A 25,914-nucleotide genomic window follows, 5' to 3' on the forward strand; every position below is an offset into this window, starting at 1 on the left:
TAGGAGCATCTTTATGCCAATAAATTTGACAACTTAAATGGACAAATTCCTTGAAAGATACTATCAAAATGCATTCAGCAAGAAATAAAAACCTTAACAGTCCTATATCTATTAAAGAAAATGAGTTTGTAGTTAAAATTATCTGGCAAAACTCCAGGCCCAAATGTCTTCATTGGTGAGTTCTACCAAACATTTAAGGAAGAAATAGCACCAATTCTATCCGGACGTTTCCAGAAAATAGAAGAGCGGAGGGAGGAGAGAATTCTTTGCACATTATTGTATGAGGTCAGTATTACCCCAATACTAAGACCATATAAACACATTATAAAAAAAAACTATGGACTAAGGCAAAAAAAATTTCTGTGTTCACAAAACTCCTGTGTGAACATAGATGCAAAATTTCTTTATTTTATTTTTATTAAAAAAAATTTTTTTTAATGTTTATTTTTGAGAGAGACAGAGTGCAAGTGGGGATGGGGCAGAGAGAGAAGAGGGAGACACAGAATCTGAAGCAGACTCCAGGTTCTGAGCTGTCAGCACAGAGGCTGACGTGGGGCTCCCACCCATGAACTGTGAGATCATGACCTGAGCTGAAGTTGGATGCTTAACTGGCTGAATCACCCAGGCACTCCTATTTTTATTGTTTTTATTTTTAGAGAGCAAGAGAGAGACCACAATCAGGGGAGAGGGGCAGAGGGGAGAGAGAGAGAGAAGGAGAGAGAAAATCCCAAGCAGGTTCCACGTTCAGCACAGAACCCAGCTCAGGGCTCGATCACGCAACCCTGGGATCATGACCTGAGGCAAAATCAAGAGTTAGAAGCTCAACTGACTGAGCCACCCAGGTACCCATAGATGGAAAATTTTCTAATCAAAATTTTAGCAAATGAAATGCAACACTTCCTTAGGAGAAGGATAATTCATCATTACCCAGTGGGGTTAATCCTCCAAATGCAAAGTTGTTATAAATTTATGTATAATTCTTTTTTAAAATATATTTGTAAATTTACATCCAAATTTGTTAGCACATAGTGCAACAATGATTTCAGGAGTAGATTCCTTAATGCCCCTTACCCATTTAGTCCACCTTCCTCCCACAATCCTTCTAGTAACCCTCTGTTCTTTATATTTAAGAGTCTTTTGTGTTTTGTCCCCCTCCCTGTTTTTTATGTTATTTTTGCTTCCCTTCCCCTTATGTTCATCTGTTTCGTATCTTAAATTCCTCATATGAGTGAAGTCATACGATACTTGTCTTTCTCTAATTTTGCTTAGCATAATACCCTCTGGTTCCATCCACATTGTCATAAATGGCAAGATTTCGTTCTTTTTGATTGCTGAGTAGTACTCCATTGTATATATTTATGTACCATATCTTTATCCATTCATCTGTTGATGGACATTTGGGCTCTTTTAAATTTATAATTCAATTAAGAACAACCAAGAAAAACTATATGGTCATCTCCAGTTTACACAAAGAAAGCATTCAACAAAGTCTGACATTAGTTCCTAATAAAAACTTATAGCAAACTGCAAATAGAAATTTCTTCAACCTAAAAAAAAAAAAAAAAAAAAAAAAAAAAAAAAAGAAATTTCTTCAACCTGATAAAGGATATTTACAGATTAGTCACCAGCTAGCATTATACCTAATGGTAAAAGACTGAATGCTTGCTCTCCCACTCCATTTAACATTGTATTTGAGGTTCTAGCTAGTTGTATGTCAAGAAAAGGAAATAAAGGGCATCTAAATTGTAAAGGAAGAAGTATAGTTATCTTTATGTGTAGACAGCATGATTGTCCATGTAGAAAATCTGGAATCTCCCATAAAACCTCTTAGAACTAACAAGTGAGTTTAGCAGGGTAGCAGGATATAGGGTAAATAATACGAAAACCAATGTTAGCAACATGCAATTGGAAATTGAAATTTAGAAAGATCAGTACCATTTATGATAACATCAAAAATATGCTATGCTCTAGGAGTAAATCTGACAAGAGGCATACAGGACCTAGACACTAAAAATTATAAAATGTTTCTGAGAGAAATTAAACAAGATCTTAAATGATGGAGAGAGATATTGTCTTCATGGGTCAGAAAACTCAGTATTGTTAAAATGGCAGTTCTTCGCAAAGTGATGTGTAGATACACCACAAATGCTATAAAATCCTAGCAGCTTTTCAACTATACTCAAATTAAAAAATTATTTTAAAAAATCCCAGAAGCTTTTTTATAGGAACTGTCAAGCTGATTGTAAAATTCATGTGAAAATGCAAAGAACTTTGACAAAGAACAACCAAGTTAGAGGTATAATACTGTCTGATTTTGAGCCTTATTTTCAAGTATTAAGGTGATATGAAATTGTTGTAAAGATAGACTAATAGATTCATTGGGACACAATAGCATCCAGAAATAGACTCCTATACGTCCATCCATGCATACACACGCTGCTCATTTTTGATAGAGTTAGATGATTAAGTGAAGAAAAGATAGTCTTTTCAACAGATGATTCTAAAATAATTGGATATTCATATGTATAGTTCTATATTTATCAAAGATATTATTTTTAAGTAGTCTCTACACCCAACGTGGAGTTGGAACTTACAACCTCAGGATCAAGAGTTGCATGCTATTCTGACTGAGCGAGCCAGGCACCCCTACATAGTTGATTTTTTAACAAAATGGAAGTTCTTGAACTGTGTTTACACATATGTCAGGTTAGTGTAGTGATGGCCTTTTAGCCTTAGTACATCAGTACATGAATTATGAACTAGATTGTGATCATTTTATTTTTTAAGGTATCCTATTGCCGTTTAGAAGTCTGAGAAACAAAGTTGGGAAAAAAAATCACAACTTGGCTACTTTTTCAGTGGATTTTTTTTGTCAGGTGAAGTGGGATATATATTGGATAATATATTCTAAACATCTTTAGGTTCTTGGTTCTTTATTATCTTTGATTCTCTCTTGTCTCCTTTATAGGTTGGGAAGGAAAAAATGCTCAAGGTGAGGATTGTGAAGATTCATCCTTTGGAGAAAGTGGATGAAGAGGCCACTGAGAAGAAATCAGACGGTGCCTGTGATTCTCCCTCAAGTGACAAAGAGAATTCTAGCCAAATTGCTCAGGATCATCAGAAGAAGGAGCCAATTGTAAAAGAGGATGAAGGAAGGAGAGAGAGTATTAGTATGTATGATGCTAGCTTTCCTTAGTGAGTTATGCTACTCTGTTTATTTTATCCTCCATAAATCTTTTGAGTTCTAACAATTAAATTTGTAATTAAGTTTTATAGATAAATAGATACGTTTTTGTTCATTTATGATTCAGAAAACAATTAAAATATCCACTAAGGGAATCAAGATTTAAATCTCCCCACACAGTTAAGACCAGGGAGCAGTCTTACCTCTGGCTGCTTAGAAATCTGTGTGCACATACCTGCCTACTCAGGATGGGAAAGAGTTTGCTTTCCTTTTCTCCAAGTTGGACATCCGTAAGGATGCGTGGAAGGGGGGCGATTGGAATAGGAGGAGCTAATTCGAATCCATCCTTCTTTTCTTTTCTTTTCTCTTTTCTTTTCTTTTCTTTTCTTTTCTTTTCTTTTCTTTTCTTTCTTTCTTTCGCTCTCTCTCTCTCTTTCCCTCTCTCTCTCTCTCTTTCTCTCTTTCTCTCTTTCTTGTATATTGGTTTATTTTTGAGAGGGAGAGAGAGCCCATGCGCACAAGCAGGGGAGGGGCAGAGAGAGAGGGAGGTACAGAATCAGAAGCAGGTTCCAGGCTCTGAGCTGTCAGTGCAGAGCCTGACGGGCTCAAACTCTTGAACCGTGAGATCATGATCTGAGCTGAAGTCAGACACTTAACCGACTGAGCCACCCAAGGGTCCCACTCTTTTTTTTTTTCTTTTTTCATTTTGTAAGCCATTGCGGTGCTTTTAAGAGATTTCATTTTATCTGCATAAATTCAGGTCCCTCTCAGATAGGAATTGCCAGAATTGTGAAACTCTAAAAGTAAATTTTGGGGGCCTGGAGACCTTAACCATGATGTGTTGAAAGTTGAGAAACAGAGATGTTGTTCACCGGGGAGACTTTTAGTCTCTGAGTCCTTCTTCTTCTTTTTTTTTTTTTTTAATTTGTGTAAATAAGGAATTTATTTGGATCCCTTCTTTTTCCAAAAATAGGATTACTCAAGAGGGTTTGTGTATACTGATCCCCTCTCTGTGACTGTTAGAGGATCCAGTAATTTTACTTCATTATTTAACTGTCATAAAGTTCGAGTTAGAATGTTGCATTAGAATGTTCCACCGTCTGCCTTCTGTTTTGTGTCTCCAGATGTTTTGGATATGTGCAGATGGTTTTAGAGGGATGTCCTTACCTACTCCCAAGGCAGCTTCTGAGATTGTTGTGTAGCTGTCCCCCTCCCCCGCAGTTGTTGATACTTTAGTTTTGTTTTCCACTGTGTACTATGAATGCTAATGTCTGTGTTTTTCAGTTTTTCTCCTTTTTGATACTGGAGGTTTATAATATGTGTGTTTTTCACAGATCCTAAGATTTGAGGAGGATAAGTGTTTTGGTTAAGTGTTGGCTGTTAGGTCTTCTAACACTTCTTTTATTATAGAATCAAATCATTGGCTTACCAATGATGTGTTATAGTTGTTAGTTTTATACCTTAAGCATCATGTACCAGGAACTGCTGGTTTTAGGCTTTGGCTATTTTTTAGAGCCTGTGCCTTAGTTCAGGTTTTAATTATTGGGATATAATGTCATTTCTAGTATATTGTTACGCGTCGTAGGTGAGCTAAAGAATGTTACGGTGTACTCTGAATGTCTTCAGGGAAAAATTGATTAGAATTTTCATAGAAATATGATAGGCAAATTCCAGTATGAAAAATATGTTCTCATCATGTGACCTTGCCTTTTACTTTGTGGGGGGCGGAAATAATGTATTAGGGCAGGAACTTATCAGCTTTGTGTTCCTAACCTCTCTGGTAGCAATTTCTGTATTCTTCCTCCATCTTAGAAGGGAGTGGTCTTTCTTTCCAATTGGCCAAGATACTTGTTCTTTGAATTCCATTCCCTCCTAGTTTTTCAAGGAATAGGTAAACTTATTACTCTACTATAGAATGTTTTAAACCCTTTTTCTAATCATTCTTAACTTATAAATAAAGTCCCATTTTCTAAAAACAAAAACTATCCTCCCTTGATCCTGTTGTTCTGTTTCTGTCTTAATTCATTCAAGGTAAGATTCTTGAGAATGTTGTCTCTGCTTTCTGACCATGAGTTTATTCCTTACGCTGTTATGTATAAGTGTGACTTCTGCCTCTTTATTCCTAAAACTGTTCCTAATAAGGTTATAGGTGACCCCCTAATTGCAAAATTCACTGATTTCTTCTTTGTTTTTTTTACTTTTCTGTTCCATTTAACACTGTTGGTCACTCTCATATCTTTCAGCTTATTTAGTACTATAGTCTCTTAGGTTTCCCAACTACTTTTCTGTTTTATTTTTATTTTTAGTAATTTCTGCACCCAATATGGGACTTGAACTCATGACCCTGAGATCAAGAGTCACATACTTTTCCAACTGAACCAGCCAAGAACCCCTACTTTCCTGTTTTTTTTTTTTTTAAACCTCCTTTTCTCATTAAATTATTTTTCATAGGAATTTTCTGCTCCCCCCCCCCCTTTTTTTTGGTGCAAAAAGGTGATTTTATTAAAGTACGGGGATAAAGCCTGTGGGCAGGAAGAGCTGCCTGCTGCCTTTTTTTTTTTTTTAAGTTTATTTATTTATTTTGAGAGAGAGAGTGTACGCATGTGATTGGGAAATGGACCGAGAGAGAGAATGGGAGAGAGAATCCCAAGCAGGTTCTGTGCTATCAGTGAGGAGCCCAATATGGGGCTCAAACTCATGAACCATGAGATAGTGACCTGAGCCGAAAATAAGAGTTGGTCACTTGACCTACTGAGCCACCCAGGCACCCTTGCTGCCTTTTTATTTTTCTGCAGAAGTGTACTGTTACATTTCATTCCGTCCACAGTTTAAATTCTTAATCTGTATAAAGGCTGACGATTTCCAGGACCACATCAGTTTAACTCCTAAACTTTAGATCTAGTCTTCACATGCATGTCCCAAGCAGTTCAAATTTAACACCTGTAAAGCTGAATTAATCGTCTTGCTTATGTTGTCTTCCCAAGGCATGTCAACAAGAATCCTGCTAGTCTTTCAGCATTCTTTTACTCAGTTAATGACACTGTCGTCTCCTTGGTCCCTAAGGCAGAAAACTTGGAAGCCGTTAGCATTTCCCCATCTAGGTGGTTACCAAGTCTTGTATTCTAAATACCTCTTGACTCTTTTAGTCTCCATTCCAGTTACATTAATTCAGGTGTTTAGTATTGCATCTTGTGATTTCCCCATTCTTCAGTCTCACCTTGCCATTTTACTCATTTTCTAACTTCCAAAAGTGTTATTTTCTTTCTCAGTTTTTTTCAGACTAGTAATCTTTCAAAATTTATATCTAGTTAGTTAGACAAGAAATCCTTTGTTTCCCTAGTGCCCATGAGACAAATTCTAGTCTCTAAAGGGTATACAGTGTTAGGGCTCCTGGCTGCTGGCTCAGTTGGTAGAGCATGTGACTCTTGATCTTAGGGTCTCGAGTTCAAGCCCTACGCTGGACATTGGACATGGAGCCTACTTAAAAAAAAAAAAAAAAATTAATGGGGGTACCTGGGTGACTCAGTGGGTTAAGTGTTCAACTTCAGTTCAGGTAATGATCTCACAGTTTATGAGTTTGGGCCCCACATTGGGCTCTTTGCTGTCAGCGCAGAACCTGCTTCAGATCCTGTCTCCCTCTCTCTGTCCTTCCCCCGCTCACACTTTCCCTCTTTCAAAAATAAACATTTAAAAAATTTTTTAAAAAGGTGTACAGTGTTATTTATAATTTGGCTCCTACATATCTTTAGTCTGATGTTTTTACTATAGCCTAGATCATATTCACTCATTTTACGGCTTGTAGTCTCTGAACAAGTTCTAGTCGTTCTAGGCCTCTCCTTTGCCTGTCTTCCAGACCAAGTTAGAGTTGCTCCTCTCTGTTCTCATAGTACTTTTTTTGTCCCAATCTCTGTTACAGTATTTTGCCACATTATATTGTAAGTTTTATTTAAAAAAAATTTTTTTTTTTAATGTTTATTTATTTTCGAGACAGAGGGAGACAGAGCATGAATGGGGGAGGGTCAGAGAGAGGGAGACACAGAATGTGAAACAGGCTCCAGGCTCTGAGCTGTCAGCACAGAACCTGACGCGGGGCTTGAACTCATGGACCGCAAGATCATGACCTGAGTCAAAGTCGGACATTTAACCGACTGAGCCACCCAGGCGCCCCTATATTGTAAGTTTTGTAGACTCTCACAGACTTGATCTGCTTGAGGTAAGGACTTTATGATTCATCTTTGTGTCTCATCACTCAGTGCCTGGTGCAGAGTAGGTGTTCAATAAGATTATTAATAAATGAATGGATAAAGTTAAAGACGTATTTTTTTCACTAATTTTCTATTGATTTGACTAGATGACAGAGCACGTAGATCTCCACGAAAACTCCCTACTTCGTTAAAAAAAGGAGAAAGGAAATGGGCTCCGCCAAAATTTCTGCCTCACAAATATGATGTGAAATTACAAAATGAAGATAAGGTTAGTTGGCACTTTATATTAAACCTCTTAAATGTCAAAAATGCTATTTCAGAAAATACCATAGGGCCAGTTTTCTTGGAGAAAATGTGCTACAGAAAAATGTGAATGAATGTGTTTCTACGGTAAATTCTAGGCTTTTGTAGTCTTTGTAATTATGACCTTAAGTTAAATTGTATTTTTTTCCCCTAGGAGATAGCATACTGTTTTCTTTTAATAAGAATTATTAGGGTCTAAGAATAATTTGCATTTGAGTTTCAAACTCAATTTGAAAAATAAGAATCGGTTTGCAGCAGTTACGGACTTTCTCCAGGAAATAGCTCTTCCCAGTTAAAAATAAAGCAATTTGTAATAAACTCAGAAACCAAGTCAGTTCTCATCAGCACTTTTACAAGGTATCTGTGAAGCTAATAATCTAAAACAGTAAATACCCTTAAAATAACTTAGTGCTAAGTTTTATTGATTCTAAGGTTTGAATGTTTTTAATATGTCCAGAGTCAGGACATTGCTTAAATGAATTGGCAAGAATTGTTTTCTTAGTGGCATATAAAACACTGTGTTTTTTCATTGATAGTGTCTTAGAATCCATGAAATATGGCATATTAGTTTCAGGTACTTGTATACCTGTATGTGTAAAATCTTGTATTTAGAAAGAGACAAGATGGGCTGCTGGATATGGAAGATAACTGCGCATTTGTCTTCCTGTTCAACTGTTTATAGAAGAAACAGCTAGGGCCTGAGAAGTTGAAGAATTCTGTCAAGGTTCCTAATTTAGTAAATGAGCGTGGGAAGGAGTATAACCCAGTTCTTTTGGCTCTTCAGCGTGTTGGATTTTTTTTCCCACCTCAAAAAGTTGACAAGTCTTATTCTATTTTGACTCTTTTTTTTTTTTTTTTGAAGATTTTAATTTTAAGTAATTTCTATACCCAAGTGGGGCTTGAACTTACAACCCTGAGATAAGAGTCGAATGCTCTTCTGACTGAGTCATCTAATCGCCCCCAGCACTTTGACTCCATTTGTTTTATAGTTGATGTGAAGGCATTGCTAAATTGTTAGGATTTCTTTATATTTGAATATTGGATGTTAAATACAGTTTTTCACTAAGTTTCTTCACCTTCAGCAGGGTTGCTAATTAAAATATTATTACTAGGGAGTCTCATCCACTTCCCTGATTATCGTTTGTATTCTTACTGATGAGTGTGAAGAATGTAAATTGCTTTGTTTACGTGTAGTAAATAGAGGAAGATAGAATATACAAATAAGGGTAAAAGGTATTTCTAATCCTGTGCTCAGAGATGATATTTGGTGAATATAGATGTGGTTAGTGGTGGTTAGCTTGTTTGTTTTTTTTAGAACATTGAGTAGGGGTGAGGGGCAGAGGGAGAGAGAAAGAGAATCTTGAACAGCCTCCATGCTCAGCACAGAGCCCAACACGGGGCTCCATCCCACAACTCTGGGATCAGGACCTGAGCCACCCAGGTGCCCCAGCTTTTAAGTGACTTTTGAAAATAGGAGTCGGGGCATTGGCTGGCTCAGTTGGTAAAGTATGATACTTGATCTTGGGGTTATGAGTTTGAGTCCCATGTTGGGTATAGAGATTACCTAAAAATAAAACTTTAGGGGGAAAAAAGAGAGGATTCTATACATACTATTTTGTAACTTGCTTTTTTCATTTACTATATGGTAAACGTCTGTGATGTCATTAAATTTTTTTCCAAAACAGTATTTTCAGATTGTAGTGTGTATGATAGTCATCAGGGGGTTTTATTAAAAAAATCTAGATTCCCAGCCTCTACTGCCAGAGATTCTTCTCATTCAGTAAGTTTGGGGGCCAAGAATCTGCACCTTAGACGATTCTGATAAATTTGTCCTGATTAACATTTTCCCCCTATGGTTGTGTATATTATATGTAATATACATAATTATATGCATGTATATATTATATGCATATAATGGTTGCATTCATTCATTGTATGGATGTATTCTAATTTAAAAAATGAATCCCTTACTGATGTACCTTTATGTAGTTTTCCCCCTTTTCCCCCCCTTCCTTTTATTAGCAGTTGACAGTCTGTTTATTTCTAAATTCTTAACAAGAGGAATTGCTGGTTCAGTGGGTATGCACATTTTTAGGTCTTTGATACATACAGATAAATTGCCTAGGGATGTGTTTAACATTCTGTCTCTGAAAATTATTTTTCTTTCATCTAGTTTATAGCCCTGTTTTATAGAGGGAATTATGATTTTTCTGGAAAGAACATAAATCTTTGTTCTCAGTGGTTAATTGCTTTTAACCCCAGTGGTAAGTTATTTATATTTGTTAACCTAGATCATCAGTAATGTGCCAGCAGACAGCTTGATTCGTACAGAACGCCCACCAAATAAGGAGATACTTCGATACTTTATACGGCATAACGCATTACGGGCTGGTACTGGTGAAAATGCACCATGGGTGGTAGAAGACGAATTGGTGAAGAAATATTCCCTGCCTAGCAAGTTCAGTGACTTTTTACTTGATCCATACAAGGTAAGGTCACTATTAATTTTTGAAGAGCAAGGTAGAACACTTAAACGAGTTCGTTTTCTTCAGTGGCTCCAGTTAGATTAGATTTTGAGCTCTTAACATCAGATAATGGATTCAGAAATTTTGACATCCATCTGTTTTATGTAGATGCTGATGTGGGGTTGATATTGAAAATCTCTCCTAGATTGATTTATTTTTTACTATGGTTGATTAAAACACAGACACACAGACACACACACGGTTTTTTGCCTCAGATTCTTCTTGGAATGAGGTATGATATAAATAGGAAACAATTTTTTACAAATTAATTCCTAAGAATGAAAACTGATTTTGTATATCAGATAAGATAAACACATCAGCAGCCTTGAAAAAGACTTGGAATGGGTATTGGTTTGTATGGCAGATTAGTAGAAAACCTAGCATTTCCCTCTTGAAAATGTTTTTTTTTGTTTGTTTTTTGTTTTCTTTAATCAACTCGTTTGATCTGCCAAACAATTCTTATAATGTTGTGTCGGGTGTATGTGTATTTTATATACATATACACACATACATACCTACATACACATACACATAATCTTATTTTCCAGTTGCAGGAACTGAGGCTAGTCTAATTAAAACCAACAGAAACTAAAATGACAAAAGCCAAGACCTTGGCCTCAGATTTCTGATTGTCTTTTCTATCTCAGGGTTTCTCCAATAAGATTTTTTTTTTAATGTTTGTTTATTTTTGAGAGAGAATGTGCATGTGCATGCAAGCAGGGGAGAGAGAGAGGGGGTAGAGGATCTGAAAAAGGCTCTATGCTGACAGCAGAGAGCCCGATGTGAGGCTCAAACTCACAAGTTATGAGATCATGGCCTGAGCCGAAGTTGGATGCTCAAACCTACTGAGCCACCCAGGTGCCCCTCCAATAAGATTTTTTTTTAATGTAAGTTTTGAGAGTATATATGTCTTTTGTTGGCAACTTCACTGATTTGCATACTGATATTTCACCTTTGTCTTTGGGCCAGGATAGGACTGGCAGAGGGCTACTGATCCATTTAAAACAGATTTTTCCCCTTCCTTTCAATTTTGAAAAATGAAGCACATCTTGAGGCATACAATTAAATTACTTCAATTATTTTAGACTGATTTTGCTGACAAAATTATATTGAGAAATAATTTTATTTCTCCAACCATAGTTTAATATTTAGCATGTTTTCTTATTCCAGACCGGCATGATCAAGCATTTTCTTCCTATGCTCTTTAAATTTTTATTATTTGCATAAAAAGGAAAATTAGAAATTAATTAATTGGCTTTTTCTAAATTTTTTTTTTTTTTAACGTTTATTTATTTTTGAGACAGGGAGAGACAGAGCATGAATGGGGGAGGGTCAGAGAGAGAGGGAGACAGAGTCTGAAACAGGCTCCAGGCTCTGAGCTGTCAGCACAGAGCCCGACGCGGGGCTCGAACTCACAGACCGCGAGATCATGACCTGAGCTGAAGTCGGACGCTCAACCGACTGAGCCACCCAGGCGCCCCAATTGGCTTTTTCTAGATCAGTACTAAAGTTTTTTATTTACTGAGGGGAAGTTTTAATTCTTTGTCATTTCATTGCTATAGAGTTTTGGAATTCTGATAAGGCTTTCAGTGGCTATAACATAAGATTACTGTCATTACTGTATGAAAATCCTGTATAAAATCATCTCTGAATGAGTTTTTAGACCCTTGGATCATTTGAGTCCTTAAATATTTTCCTCTTGTTAAATCTTAACAGCTGTCTTTTATGTATTTTAGTTTAGTTTAAGTATGTGAATGACATGAAAGAAAGACTTAAAACGAAGAAGAAGAAAGACTAAGTATTATTTATGGGTAAAAGGTCTTTTGGGCTAATAAGAACAAAAAAGCCGATCCACACTTTCTGTGGATGCTTAACTCACTTTCTGTAGGAGCCAGAGACTAGAATTCCAGGAGTGTATGAATAAATCACCTATTCTCAAATTTTCTAATGAGGTCTTAAGATACTAACTTAATAGAACCTGGCTATAATTAAGATTGAGGTTAGGAATTGTAAGCTTGTTTAGAACAAAGTGCTGCCTGAAGTCAGTGATTATGCTTAGAGAAATTGAGACTCCTGTACAATACCATTCTACACAGTAATTCTTATCTCCCTGTACGATTTGACCTGCCGCTGATTTTGTCTCCTGAGTTTTGCATATAAGTTGTGTTTTTCCTATTTGTAGTTTTCTTAAGGAACTTATAGCATCTCAGCCAGGACAGAATACAGTAAAGACATAGATAAGTAGACCATAAAACAATGCTTTGGATTTTCTTTCTTCATCTAAAGGAGATTTTAAATAATGCCTTGAGGATTCACGTTGATCAGATCTATGATCTGCCTATTCCAAAGTCAATAGCTTGAAAAAATTGTTTTTCTCTCTTTGCCTTCTCTTTGGATTTTGTAGAACTTGATATTCTCCCAGGCTGCTGAATGTAGCTACTGTGGAGAGAGAGGAGACCTGGAGAGAGGAAGCAAGTTCTGAGCAGTAGTTTGAGGAAAGGACCAGCAGGGAGAGCTTAGGTGGGAAAGAGGAAAAAGTTATTTAGGGATATGGAATTTTGGAGTGTGAGCCGAATAGGGCCTATTGTGATAATGAGAGTGTGTTTGTGGTCTTGCAAACTCTAGAACATAAAACCTGAATAGAAGAGCTATCTTACTCATTTTATGTTCTGTGATATTTAGTATAGGTATAATAGGTGTGTGGCTTGTGAAGTCATCTCTTTAAGAAGTACCATTCATTGAAAAAAAGTGCAGTGGACAGTTGAGTTTAGGGATAATGACTTGGGAGAGTGATTTATAAGGCATTTATTCGTGTGATCCCAGTCATCTAAGATGAAATCCGCTATCTTGGCTCATTGCCCTTTGGTAATAACATTGCAGCTCTAGTGTTTGTTACTCTTATTTTAGATTGGTATATCCTAGTAGGGAGGCTTTGGTTTAAGAAAAAAAATTTAATGTTTATATATTTATTTTTGAGAGTGAGGGAGAGCACAAGCCGGAGGGGCAGGGGCAGAGAGAGACAGAGGGAGACACAGAGTCCGAAGCAGGCTGCAGGCTTTGAGCTGTCAGCACAGAGCCCAACGGGGGGCTCAAACTCCTGAACTGCAAGATCATGATCTGAGCCAAAGTTGGATGCTTAACTCACTGAGCCACCCAGGTACCCCATAGTAGGGAAGCTTTTGGATCAATATATAATGGCTAAATGCTACTTTTTTTTTTTTTTAACATTTATTTATCTATCTATCTGTCTATCTATCTATCTATCTATTTATTTATTTATTTGAGGGAGGGGGAGGGAGGGGGAGAGAGAGTGAGAGAGGGAGACACAGAATCCAAAGCAGGCTCCAGGCTCTGAGCTGTCAGCACGGAGCCCGATGCGGGGCTCAAACTCACCAACTGTGAGATCATGACCTGAGCCGAAGTTGGACTTTTAACTGACTGAACCACCCAGGTGCCCTGACAAGGCTATTTTCTAACATAAGTATAGTACAGGTATCAAAATCAGGAAATTAGCATTGAAACAATACTGTTATCTGCAGTTCTTACACATGTTTTGAAATTTGTCCCAATATTGTCTTCTTAGCTAAATTTTGTTTTTGTTTTCACAGGCTCCAGTGTAGTATCATGTATTATGTTTCCTGGTTTTGTGACTTGTTAGGAGACTGAGGTCTCCTCTGATCTGGAGCAGTCTCTCAGCTTTTCTTTGTCTTTCAGAAACTTTTGACATTTTATAAGGATACAGGCCAGTTATTTTTATATGATGCTTCTTCTCAATTCAGGGTTATTTCCATATAATTACATTCAGGTTATGGGTTTTTGGTGGAGATACCACAAAATTGATGTTGTGTGCCTCTTAGAGTGAATTATATCAAAAGGCACCTGATGTAATTTAATTTTGTCTCATTACTTAATGACATTATATATTTTTAAAGATGTTTCTTATCTCTCCTAATTAATGTTTCAAGTAAATGTTCAGGGTTTTGATGTTTTTCTTTAAATTTGCCTTTGGAATCTTCTGTTTGAGTTAGAGACTAGAGCAGAAGCACTTTAAAAATAAGTTAAGTTTAGAAGTACTTAAGACTATTTTATGGTAACCTATTTTGCACATTTCCTGATAAAGACATCTAGAGATTGAGGCGAGCCCATTGTGTGAGTGTTACCTTGAAACTCCTACCACAGCTCCTGGGGTGAATGTAGAGAGAAGTAAATGTTAGAATACAGATTGCTGGAGTTTTCCAGTGCAGGGCTCTTGGCCACTTACTATCAAGTTAAATTTAGCATCAGAGTGAGCTGCTATAAATAAAGTTTCTTCATTTTTATCTTATTTAATAGATTTTCTTATTTGGGGTGGTGGTTTGTTTCACTTGACAGGGAGCAGGTATAGAATTGTATACACTTTTTCTTAAAGGCTTTCACATTGTGAGACATTCATCAGTATTGCGTTCCTGTTTAGCACTTAGAAAGGGCCTTGCCTAAAACCTGTAATTCTGCTATTCTGGGTGTCCATTCTTTTCTCCCTCTCTGTGCACTATTCTGGTAGATTACTTATGCTGAATGGGGGATAGGGAGACCCTTAGCACATAAGTGGTTTTATGCTTTTTCAGATCCCCCTGAGTCCAGCCATGCCGGCTCCCATGTGGCTGTGACTGCCCAGCATGCCCTATGCTGAGATGATCCAGTTACTGAAGGACTGCTCACGCGGGGAGCCGGCCTGTTGGGAGGGGGTTGGGTGAGTTAATTTCTTTCATTTTTAAGAAAAAAAATTATATGGTGTGATTTGGCCAAAAAACACACCTTATAAATAAAAATAAATGGGTTGCTGGACCCTCTCATGGCTAAGCCGTCCCAGCTCTTACATCAATTCTGCATAGTATAATGCTTCTAAATAGAAGAAATTTAAAGAACCTTATGAACATTTGAGTGACTTTTTAAATAGAAAATTAATCAGTAAATTAAGAAGTGGCCAAATTATAATAGGCCCTATTAAATGATACCTATTTGAAATGGTAAAAATGAAACATAGTCTCACGCTAGTCTCCTTTTTAGTGATAAATTTCATTTTAGAATGACTTTAAATATAGCCTGTTATCCTGAGCATTAGAAAAAGTATCCATCTGTTATGTCTATACTCTGAAGATTTTCCAAGGCTGGTTGAAGAGGATGGTTAACTTGTCTTTAGTTAACACATTTGTCTTTAGTTCCTGCCAGAGTAGTTTTGGGCCTTAGTCTATGATTTGTAGGGTGGTCTTTGGAGTATTGGTACTATTACTGTCCAAGCGGAGAGTGGAGTCTCACATAAGCTATCTTTGCTCACTCTTGTTAACATTTTGAAATCTAGTTCTGGGGAACTAGGACTGGGAAATTCTGCTTCTGGCGAAAATATCCCCTGAGTTACAGATAGATATTGTTTATGTTCTATAAACTATGAAACCTCTTTGTCAGCTGATATGGAGGATGATCATTGGGGAACAAAACTTATAGTTTTAGTCAGGCAACAAAAACAGCCCGCTAGAGGAACAATAATCTGTAATTGCCTGTTGTCCGTAAAAGGCAAAAGTTGGAGACTTGGGGCGCCTGGCTGGCTCAGTTGGTGGAGTGTGCGACTTTTGATCTTGGGGTTGTGAGTTTAAACCCATGTTGGGTGTAGAGATTACTTAAAAAAATAAAATCCTTGAAGCTGGGGACTTAATCAAAAGGAGGATGTTAGGTGTAGTCCACTCATTCATTGCAGACCATATTTCTCCTACTTGCGCTGCCTTGGTTCTGTGAGTTTGTTTCTCTGGTGATTAGATCCATAATGTTTAAATCTTACCTGGTGTTGCAGTACAGCTTATTAAATTTTACCGTACCTGTTTACTCCTGACAAGAACATGGGTGTTCTTTCCTATCATCTCTGGGTGTACTCCTCGTAGCACTTCCTTCTCGCCTTTTTAAAGGAGCTCATCATTTCACGTTCCATAGTGTTTAGCTGCTTCCTCACCTGCAGTCTCCTCTCCTGTGGGCCTGTCTTACCAGCTGCCTCCAGGCTGCTGTCTATATGCAGCTTCTGTCAAGTTCGTCCTTCCCACTCAGAAACTTTGAGTTAGGCTCAGGTCTCTGAGTGCCCTCTGTGCTCAGTTGCTTTTTGGGAACAGAAATCAAATATTCTAAAGGTTTTCTAATCTTTCTCCTAGTCACTAGAATTTTTTGAAAGTGGCTCTTTTACTTTGCTTGGTTATTATTTCATTTAGTTTACGGTTTAGCTGCCAAGCTTTTTTCTTTGTAATTACATTCTTTAAAGTTTGAAAATCAGGGCGTCTGGGTGGCTCAGTCGGTTAAGCGTCCAGCTGCAGCTCAGGTCATGATTTCACGGTTCGTGAGTTTGGGCCCCACTCAGGCTCTGTGCTGACAGCTCAGAGCCTGGAGCCTGCTTCGGATTCTGTGTCTCCCTCTCTGTCTGCCCCTCCCCCGCTCATGCTCGGTCTCTCTCACTCTCAAAAATGAATAAATGTTAAAAAAAAAAAATTTAAAGTTTGAAAATCCACAGCTTTGTTTTTTTTTTTTTTTTTAAATCCACTGTTAAACAGAAACCATGGTATTATGACAAGTTGACTGGGTTCTAACCTATTAACTAATTCTCTGTGAAGGGGATATGGTGGTTTGAGGAGATAGGAGATAGATATGTGTCCAGGGGAGAAGGAAGTGAATGGACTAAAGGAATATGTTAAATCGATAAGGAATATATTAAGGGTGGTATTCAGGATGCATTTGAGGTACCTGGTTCTGAATTTAAAGTGAGACCACACACTGCGTTTGTATCTTTAATTCCATGCCTGTGTAAGCTGAACATGTATGGGCCGGGGAAGTAGGTGTAGTAGAGCAGAGAGGCCAGGGAACCAGAGGTTCGTGCAAGATTGATTATAGCAACTGACCGGAATTTAATGTGGGTAAGAAGAACAAGGAAGCGAGTGTGCAGAAAGTTTGGTAGAACTAATGGATTTAAGGTCCTGGCAGGGATTAAAGGATTGCAGAGTTGGGCTACTAGAGGGAGTGAATTTGAAGGACATGAGGGGATTGTACGAGGTTGAGAATATAGAGGGCTTATAGTTAGTAATGTATTCATGGGAATGAGTTCTCGATGTGTGGCGACAGGACAGAGTGGAGTGTGAGGAACCAGGGGTGGGAGGGCTCCCTGTTTATGAGCACTGATTTTTGTTGTGGTATTGTAAGTAAGAAAATCTGCTTCTGCATTTAGACAAAAATACTTAAATTTTTCTACTTAAAAGCATAGAATGTTCCTAGTGGGAACAGAGGTTTAAAGGATAAGAAATCCAGAGTAATACTTTATTGACTCTTTAGATGTTGCCATTATCTAAATCAGGTATCCTCGGTCTGGGATCCACAGATGGATTCTGAAATAGAATGTAGAATTATCATATGTTGCTTCTGGGGAAAGGGCTCACAGATGTCATTAAAATATCTAAGAATTGCTAGCACCATATATAAACAGAACACATATAGCTACATAGCAAAAATGTTTAAGAGTATAGATTTTTAAGTCTGGCTATCAGTTTTGTATTGATAGGGCCAAAACATCAACTAACATTCATGTCTTTGTTTAGGGACATGGTGTCTTTGAACAGAAATGAGTATGTATCTTTACCTGGATAGCTAGGGAAGAGGGCCTTTATGATGCTTAAGTGTTGCTTCTTTAAATTAGTTTTTAAAATTAATTTTGCTCCTGTCCTTAAATTCTAGTACATGACTCTCAACCCTTCTACTAAGAGGAAGAATACTGGATCCCCAGATAGGAAGCCTTCAAAAAAATCCAAGACAGACAACTCTTCTCTGAGCTCACCACTAAATCCCAAGTTATGGTGTCACGTACATTTGAAGAAATCCTTGAATGGCTCACCACTCAAAGTGAAGAACTCAAAGAATTCCAAGTCTCCAGAAGAACATCTGGAAGAAGTGATGAAGATGATGTCACCCAACAAGCTACACGCCAACTTTCACATTCCTAAGAAAGGCCCACCTGCCAAGAAATCAGGGAAGCATAGTGACAAACCTTTGAAAGTGAAGGGTAGAAGCAAAGGCATCCTTAATGGACAGAAATCCACAGGTAATTCCAAATCTCCTAAAAAGGGCTTGAAGACTCCTAAAACCAAAATGAAGCAGATGACTTTGTTGGATATGGCCAAAGGCACTCAGAAGATGACCCGAGCCCCACGGAATTCTGGGGGTACACCCAGGTCTTCTAGTAAACCCCATAAACATCTGCCTCCTGCTGCCCTACACCTTATTGCCTACTACAAAGAAAACAAAGACAGGGAGGACAAGAAGAGTGCCCTGTCCTGTGTTATCTCCAAAACAGCTCGTCTGCTCTCCAGTGAAGATAGAGCTCGTCTCCCAGAAGAGCTGCGGAGTATTGTTCAAAAACGCTTTGAGCTTCTAGAACATAAAAAGCGGTGGGCCTCTATGTCTGAAGAGCAGCGCAAAGAATATTTGAAAAAGAAACGAGAGGAGCTGAAAGAAAAGTTGAAGGAGAAAGCCAAGGAGAGGAGAGAGAAAGAAATGCTTGAGAAACTAGAAAAGCAGAAGAGGTACGAGGACCAAGAGTTAACTGGCAAAAGCCTTCCGGCGTTTAGGTTGGTGGATACCCCCGAAGGGCTGCCCAACACACTGTTTGGGGACGTGGCCATGGTGGTGGAGTTCCTGAGCTGTTACTCCGGGCTCCTCTTACCAGATGCTCAGTATCCTATTACTGCTGTGTCCCTCATGGAAGCCTTGAGTGCAGAAAAAGGTGGCTTTTTATATCTGAATAGAGTGTTGGTCATCCTCTTACAGACCTTATTGCAAGATGAAATAGCAGAAGACTATGGTGAATTGGGAATGAAGCTGTCAGAAATCCCTCTGACCCTACATTCTGTCTCGGAGCTGGTGCGGCTCTGCTTGCGCAAATCTGACGTTCAGGAAGAAAGCGAGGGCTCAGACACGGACGACAATAAAGATTCAGCACCATTTGAGGATAATGAAGTACAAGATGAGTTCCTAGAGAAGCTGGAGACCTCGGAGTTTTTTGAACTGACGTCAGAAGAGAAGCTCCAGATCTTGACGGCCCTCTGCCACCGCATCCTCATGACGTACTCGGTGCAAGACCACATGGAAACCAGACAGCAGATGTCTGCAGAGTTGTGGAAAGAGCGGCTTGCTGTACTGAAGGAGGAGAATGATAAGAAGAGAGCAGAGAAACAGAAAAGGAAAGAAATGGAAGCCAGAAACAAGGAAAATGGAAAAGAGGAGAATGGGCTGGGCAAAACTGATAGGAAAAAAGAGGTTGTGAAGTTTGAACCCCAGGTAGATGTGGGAGCTGAAGACATGATTAGCGCGGTGAAGAGCAGGCGGCTGCTCGCCATCCAGGCCAAGAAGGAGCGGGAGATCCAGGAGAGAGAAATGAAAGGTAAAGAAAGCCTTGTGTTGGGAGCAGAAGGGAAACCCTTTAGAAGGTAGTAGAAGGAAGGAAATTGCCAGGGTACAGTCTCTCTCTGTCACAGTTGTTCGGTTATTTCTGTATGCAGTAACCCAGACCCCACTTAGGCAATATTCTGGCAGGCGTGTTCATCCTGGCATTCTGCAGTGAGGGATGGTTTGAGATTAATGTGACATTGGCATCTTTTCTGGATTTAGTAAAGGACCAAAATCACAAATGGCCATAGTGGAAATAACCTATAACTTGGGAATCGCTGGCCTGGTTTCAGACCTTACCTCTGACTTAGCTGTATTCCCTTTGGGCAAGTTACTTATTCATGCCTCAGTTCCCTTAACATGCTTGTTAAGATTGTTAACAACAATTGAATGGCAGGGTCTTTGAAGCCCTCAGCACAGTTGCCAACTCAGGTATTAATCTTTCCCTTGTTAAGGTTTAAGAATGTAAAAATTTGGGACTTTGATAACTGTCAAACCTGAACATTTTTTTTAATGTTCAGTATTTTGAGAGAGAGAGAGAGAGCACCCATGCTTGTGAGCAGGGGTGGGGTAGAGGGGGGAGGGAAACAGAGGAACTGAAGCAGGCTCTGCACCGACAGCAGTGAGCCCATTGTGGGGCTTGAACTCACGAACCATGAAATCATGATCTGAGCCAAAGTCAGATGCTAAGCCGACTGAGCCACCCAGGCACACTTGAACATTTTTGTAAACAGCTTTATTAAATAGTTCACATACCATACAACTTGTCCATTAAGTGAATAACTCATAGTTGTTTTTTTTAATGTGTTAAATTTTTTTTATTAATGTTTTCTTTTATTTTTGAGAAAGATACAGATTGCCAGCAGGGGAGGGGTAGGGGCAGAGAGAGAGGGGACACAGAATCTGAAGCAGGCACCAGCCGGACATGGGGCTCGAACTCCTGAACCACGAGATCATGACCTGAGCTGAGTCGGATGTTTAACCGACTGAGCCACCCAGGCGTCCTGAGTGTTTTTTTAATAAACTTGAAAGTTTATCTTGAGAGAGAGAGAGTGCGAGTAGGGGAGGGTCAGAGAGAGGAGGAGAGAGAGAATCCCAAACAGTCTCTGCATTGTCAGCACAGAGCCCGACGTGGGGCTGAAACTCACAAACTGAGATCATGACCTGAGCTGAAACCAAGAGTCGGACACTTAACCAACTGAACCACCTTGGCACCCCCTCCCCCTTATATGTGTAACTTTCATCATAATTTTAGAACATACTCATCTCAGAAACCCTATACTCTTTAGCTATCATCACCCTGTCCATCCAGACTTACCTTTTCTGACATATATAAATGAAATCCTATAATGAATGCATGGTCTTTTATGTCTGGTTTCTTTCACTCAGCATAATGTTGTCAGGGTTCATCCATGTTGTGGTAGTTATCAGTTTTCATTTCTTTTATGGCTGAATGATACTCCGTTGTTTGGATATACCACATTTTGTTTATCCATTCATTAGTTGATGGATGTTTGATTTGTTTCCACCTTTTGGCTACTATGAAGACTGCTATAAGCATTGGTATATAAGTTCTTGTGTGGACGTTGTCGTTTCTCTTAGGTATATATCAGAATTGAATTGCTGGGTCATATGTTCGCTATCCTCAACTATTTGGAGGAACTGCTAGACATTTTCCAAAGTGGGTGCACAATTTTACATACAGATGTACCTGTAGTGTACGAGAATTCTAATTTTTCTGCATCAACAACACTTGTTATTAAATGACTCCTTGATTCTAGTGGTTGTGAATTAGTATGTCACTGTGGTTTTGATATGCGTTTCCTTGATGACTAATGATATCAGGCATCTCCATATGTGCCTCTTGGTCATTTGTGTTTCTTTGCAGGAATATTCCAATCTTTTGTCCGTTTTCAAATTGGGTTGTCTTTTTATTATTAAATTGTAAGAGATCTTTTTTTTTTTTTTTTTTTTAATTTTTTTTTTTTTCAACGTTTTTTATTTATTTTTTTGGGACAGAGAGAGACAGAGCATGAACGGGGGAGGGGAAGAGAGAGAGGGAGACACAGAATCAGAAACAGGCTCCAGGCTCCGAGCCATCAGCCCAGAGCCTTGACGCGGGGCTCGAACTCACGGACCGCGAGATCGTGACCTGGCTGAAGTCGGACGCTTAACCGACTGCGCCACCCAGGCGCCCATGAGATCTTTATATTTTCTAGATATAAATCCCTTATCAGATCTATGATCTGCAGATATTTTCACCCAGCTTTTGTGTTGTCTTTTTACTTTCTTGATAGTATCCTTTGAAGCCCAAATTTTAAGTTTGAAAGTCCAATTTATCTATTTTTTCTTTGGTTGTTCTTAGTTTTAGTGTCATATCTAAGAATCTGTTGCCAAATCCAAGGTCTTTAACTCTTACATTTAGGTCTTTGGTTCATTCTGAGTTAATTTTTGTATATGGTATGAGGGTAGGGACCCAACCTTATTCTTTTGCATGTGGTGTAATATCATTTATTCAAATGACTGCTCTTTCCCCACTGAATGATTTTGATACCCTTGTCAAAAATCATTTGACTGTGGAACACCTTGGTGGTTCAGTTGGCTACAGCATCCAACTCTTGATTTTGGCTCAGTTCATGATCTCACTGTTTGTGAGTTCAAGCTCCGGGTTGGCTCTGTGCTGACAGTGTGGAGCCTCCTTGGGATTCTAATTCTCTCTGCCCTCCCTCACTCTTGCTCTCGCTTGTGCTCTCTCAAAATAAATGAATAAACTTAAAAAAAAAACCACATCATTTGACTATAGACACGTTGTTTTTATTTCCGGACTCTCAGTTCTGTTGTATTGATCTGTCTGTCCTTAGCACCAGTACCACGGTGTCTAAATTCTTGTTGCTGGGGCGCCTGGGTGGCGCAGTCGGTTAAGCGTCCGACTTCAGCCAGGTCACGATCTCGCGGTCCGTGAGTTCGAGCCCCGCGTCAGGCTCTGGGCCGATGGCTCGGAGCCTGGAGCCTGCTTCCGATTCTGTGTCTCCCTCTCTCTCTGCCCCTCCCCCGTTCATGCTCTGTCTCTCTCTAGAGGTCCCAAAAATAAAAAATAAAAAAAAATAAAATAAAATAAATTCTTGTTGCTTTGTAAGAAGTTCTGTCTAGATTCTTGTTGCTTCGTAATAAGTTCGGAATTGGAGAAGTGTGAATTTTCTAATTTGTTCTTTTTCAAGATCGTTTTATATGTTCTGGGTCCCTTATTCCACCGTGGTTTTAGAATCAGTTACTTTCTGCAAAGAAAGCTAGGATTCTGATAGAGATTGTGTTGAATCTATAGATCAGTTCCTTTAAAAAAAATTTTTTTTTACATTTATTTTTGAGAGAGGGACAGAGCACAAGTGGGGGAGGGGCAGAGAGAGAAGGAGACACAGAATTGGAAGCAGGCTCCAGGCTCTGAGCTGTCAGCACAGAGCCCGATGCGGGGCTCGAACTCAAAAACCGCAAGATCATGACCTGAGCTGAAGTCGCTCAACCAACTGAGCCACCCAGGCGCCCTTATCAGTTCCTTTTTTTTTTTTTTTTTTTTAATTTTTTTAACATTTATTTATTTTTGAGACAGAGAGAGACAGAGCATGAACGGGGGAGGGGCAGAGAGAGAGGGAGACACAGAATCGGAAGCAGGCTCCAGGCTCCGAACCATCAGCCCAGAGCCTGACGCGGGGCTCGAACTCACGGACTGTGAGATCGTGACCTGAGCCGAAGTCGGACGCTCAACCAACTGAGCCACCCAGGCACCCCTCAGTTCCTTTTTTTAAAAAATGTTTTCTTTCTGGGGTGCCTGGGTGGCTCAGTCGGTTGAGTGACCGACTTCGGGTCAGGTCACGATCTCGTGGTTTGTGAGTTCGAGCCCCGCGTCGGGCTCTGTGCTGACAGAGCCTGGAGCCTGCTTCGGATTCTGTGTCTCCCTCTCTCTCTGCCCCTCCCCCACTCATGCTCTGTCTCTCTCTCAGAAATAAATAAACGTTAAAAAAACAAATTTTTAAAAATGTTTTATTTTTGAGAGAGAATACAAGCAGGGAAGGAGCAGGGGTGGGGGGGGGGGGGCCATGCAGAGGATTGAAGCAGACTCTGCACTGACAGCAGCGAGCCCAGTGCAGGACACAAACTCCTGAACTGTGAGATCGTGACCTGAGCTGAAGCCTGACGCTCAACTGACTGTAGATAGGTCCCTGTAGATAGGTCAGTTTTGAGTATTGCTCTCTTAATGATATTTTGTCTTCTGATCCATGAACATCAGATGCTTTCTTTATTTAGATCATTACTTTCTTTCAACAAATATTTTGTAGTTTTCAAAGTATACCTTTTGTACTTTGTTAAATTTATTCCTAAATTTTGACACCCAAGGGTTCCGGTTTGCCATCCCTCATTCTGTATTTGTATCTCCCTTCTTATAACATCATGAGAACCTTAGTGTATCCATCAATATCAGTGTATACTTATTTGCTCAGTCTTATGATGTACACAAAATAAGTTTCATAGTTGCTGTTACCCACAGTAAACCTGCTATGTTTATTGGGGTTTTTTGATTTTTAAGCTATTTTGATCGCTGTTACAGTATCACCAACCTTAGGAAAGTTTCCAGCTTGTGAAACGAAGATGGTAAAAACCATTTATTTGTCAAAGTTGGATACTAAGAATTAGATACATAGAAATAACTTCAGTAGTTCTTTCATGTATATGTAATACTTCTTTTAAAACAGATTTTAAGGGCTCCTGACTGGCTCAGTCGGTTAAGCATCTGATTCTTGATTTCAGCTCAGGTCATGATCTCACATTTTGTGAGTTTGAGCCCCACATTGGGCTCTGTGCTGGCAGCACAGATTCTGCTTGGGATTCTTCCTTTCTCTCTGCCTTTCCTCTGCTTGTGCTCTGTCAAAATAAGTAAATAAAGAAAACCTAAAAAAAAAAAACCAAAAACAGGTTTTAGTTTATACTAAGTAAGGCCGCTGGAATGTTTTTACATATATATACACACACACATATATGTGTGTATATATATATACATGTATAGATACACACATTGCATTTATATGTGTGTACTTTCCAGTTTTAAAGTTCTATATATAGTCATTGTGTATATGTATGTAATATTATATATGTAATAATTGTATATATATAACTATTATATACATGTATGTATACGTGTGTGTGTATATATATATGTATATGTATACGTATATATATATATATACATATATATATATATACACACATATATATATGTAATCACACTTTAGCTGTGTTTCACCAGAAATGTAATGATTTCTTCTTGAGTTTTCTTTTTAATGGTTTTTTAAGTTAAAAAAATTTTTTTAGTTAATTTTTGAGAGAGACAGAGTGTGAACAGGGGAGGGACAGAGAAAGAGGGAGACACAGAATCTAAACCAGGCTCCAGGCTCTGAGCTGTCAGCACAGAGCCCAACATGGAGCTCGAACTAATGAACCATGAAATCATGACCTGAGCTGAAGTTGGATGCTTAACTGACTGAGCTACCCATGCACCCCCCTCTTTTTTTAAGTTTATTTATTTTGAGAGAGGTAGAGCCTGGGCAATTGAGGGAGGGGCAGAGAGAGAGGGAAGGAGAATCCCAAGCAGGCTCAGCACTGTCAGCATGGAGCCCAATGCTGGGCTAGAACTCACCAACCATGAGATAATGATCTGAGCTAAAATCAGAAGTCATGAGGTGCCTGGGTGGCTCAGTAGGTTAAGTGTCCCGACTTTGGCTGAGGTCATGAGCTCATGGTCCACAATTTCAAGCCCCAAGTCAGGCTCTGTGCTGACAGCTCAGAGCCTGGAGCCTGCTTCAGATTCTGTGTCTCCCTCTCTCTGCCCCTCCCTCATTCACGTGCTCGCTCTCTCTCTCTCTCTCTCTCTCTCTCAAAAATAAGCATTAAAAAAAAAGTCGGATGCTTAAACCGCCACCCTGGCGCCCCTCTTCTTGGGTTTTTGAAGTGTTTCTTTCTGTGTGTTATATTTATCTTAACACAGGACAGAGGAAAGGCAGTTGATATTTATTTATTTATTTATTTATTTATTTATTTATTTATTTATTTATTTATCTATTTATCTATCTGTTTATCTATTTATCTATCTATTTATTTATTTATTTATTTATTTATTTATTTATTTATGGCACTCTTAATTGATGTAGAGAAATAAGGGACAAAGCCTGTTAATATTTTGCCAAGGCCAGTACTTGAATTAGAA

At 38.8% G+C, this 25,914-nt stretch overlaps 1 protein-coding gene across 1 annotated transcript in view; it reads left to right on the forward strand.

Moving 5' to 3' along the window:
• BAZ1B (bromodomain adjacent to zinc finger domain 1B) overlaps positions 1 to 25,914 on the forward strand; it is a 72,257-nt gene that overhangs the window by 18,599 nt on the left and 27,744 nt on the right. Inside the window, exons 4-7 of the mRNA XM_053894033.1 lie at positions 2,969 to 3,170; positions 7,536 to 7,657; positions 9,984 to 10,181; positions 17,955 to 19,656. Of these exons, the coding sequence (XP_053750008.1) occupies positions 2,969 to 3,170; positions 7,536 to 7,657; positions 9,984 to 10,181; positions 17,955 to 19,656 (2,224 nt within the window). The remainder of the gene's footprint in view (positions 1 to 2,968; positions 3,171 to 7,535; positions 7,658 to 9,983; positions 10,182 to 17,954; positions 19,657 to 25,914) is intronic.

Source organism: Panthera pardus, unplaced genomic scaffold, assembly GCF_024362965.1.
Source record: "Panthera pardus isolate Hobbes unplaced genomic scaffold, ASM2436296v1 HiC_scaffold_4, whole genome shotgun sequence".
In the NCBI taxonomy this organism is placed as follows: Eukaryota; Metazoa; Chordata; class Mammalia; order Carnivora; family Felidae; genus Panthera; species Panthera pardus.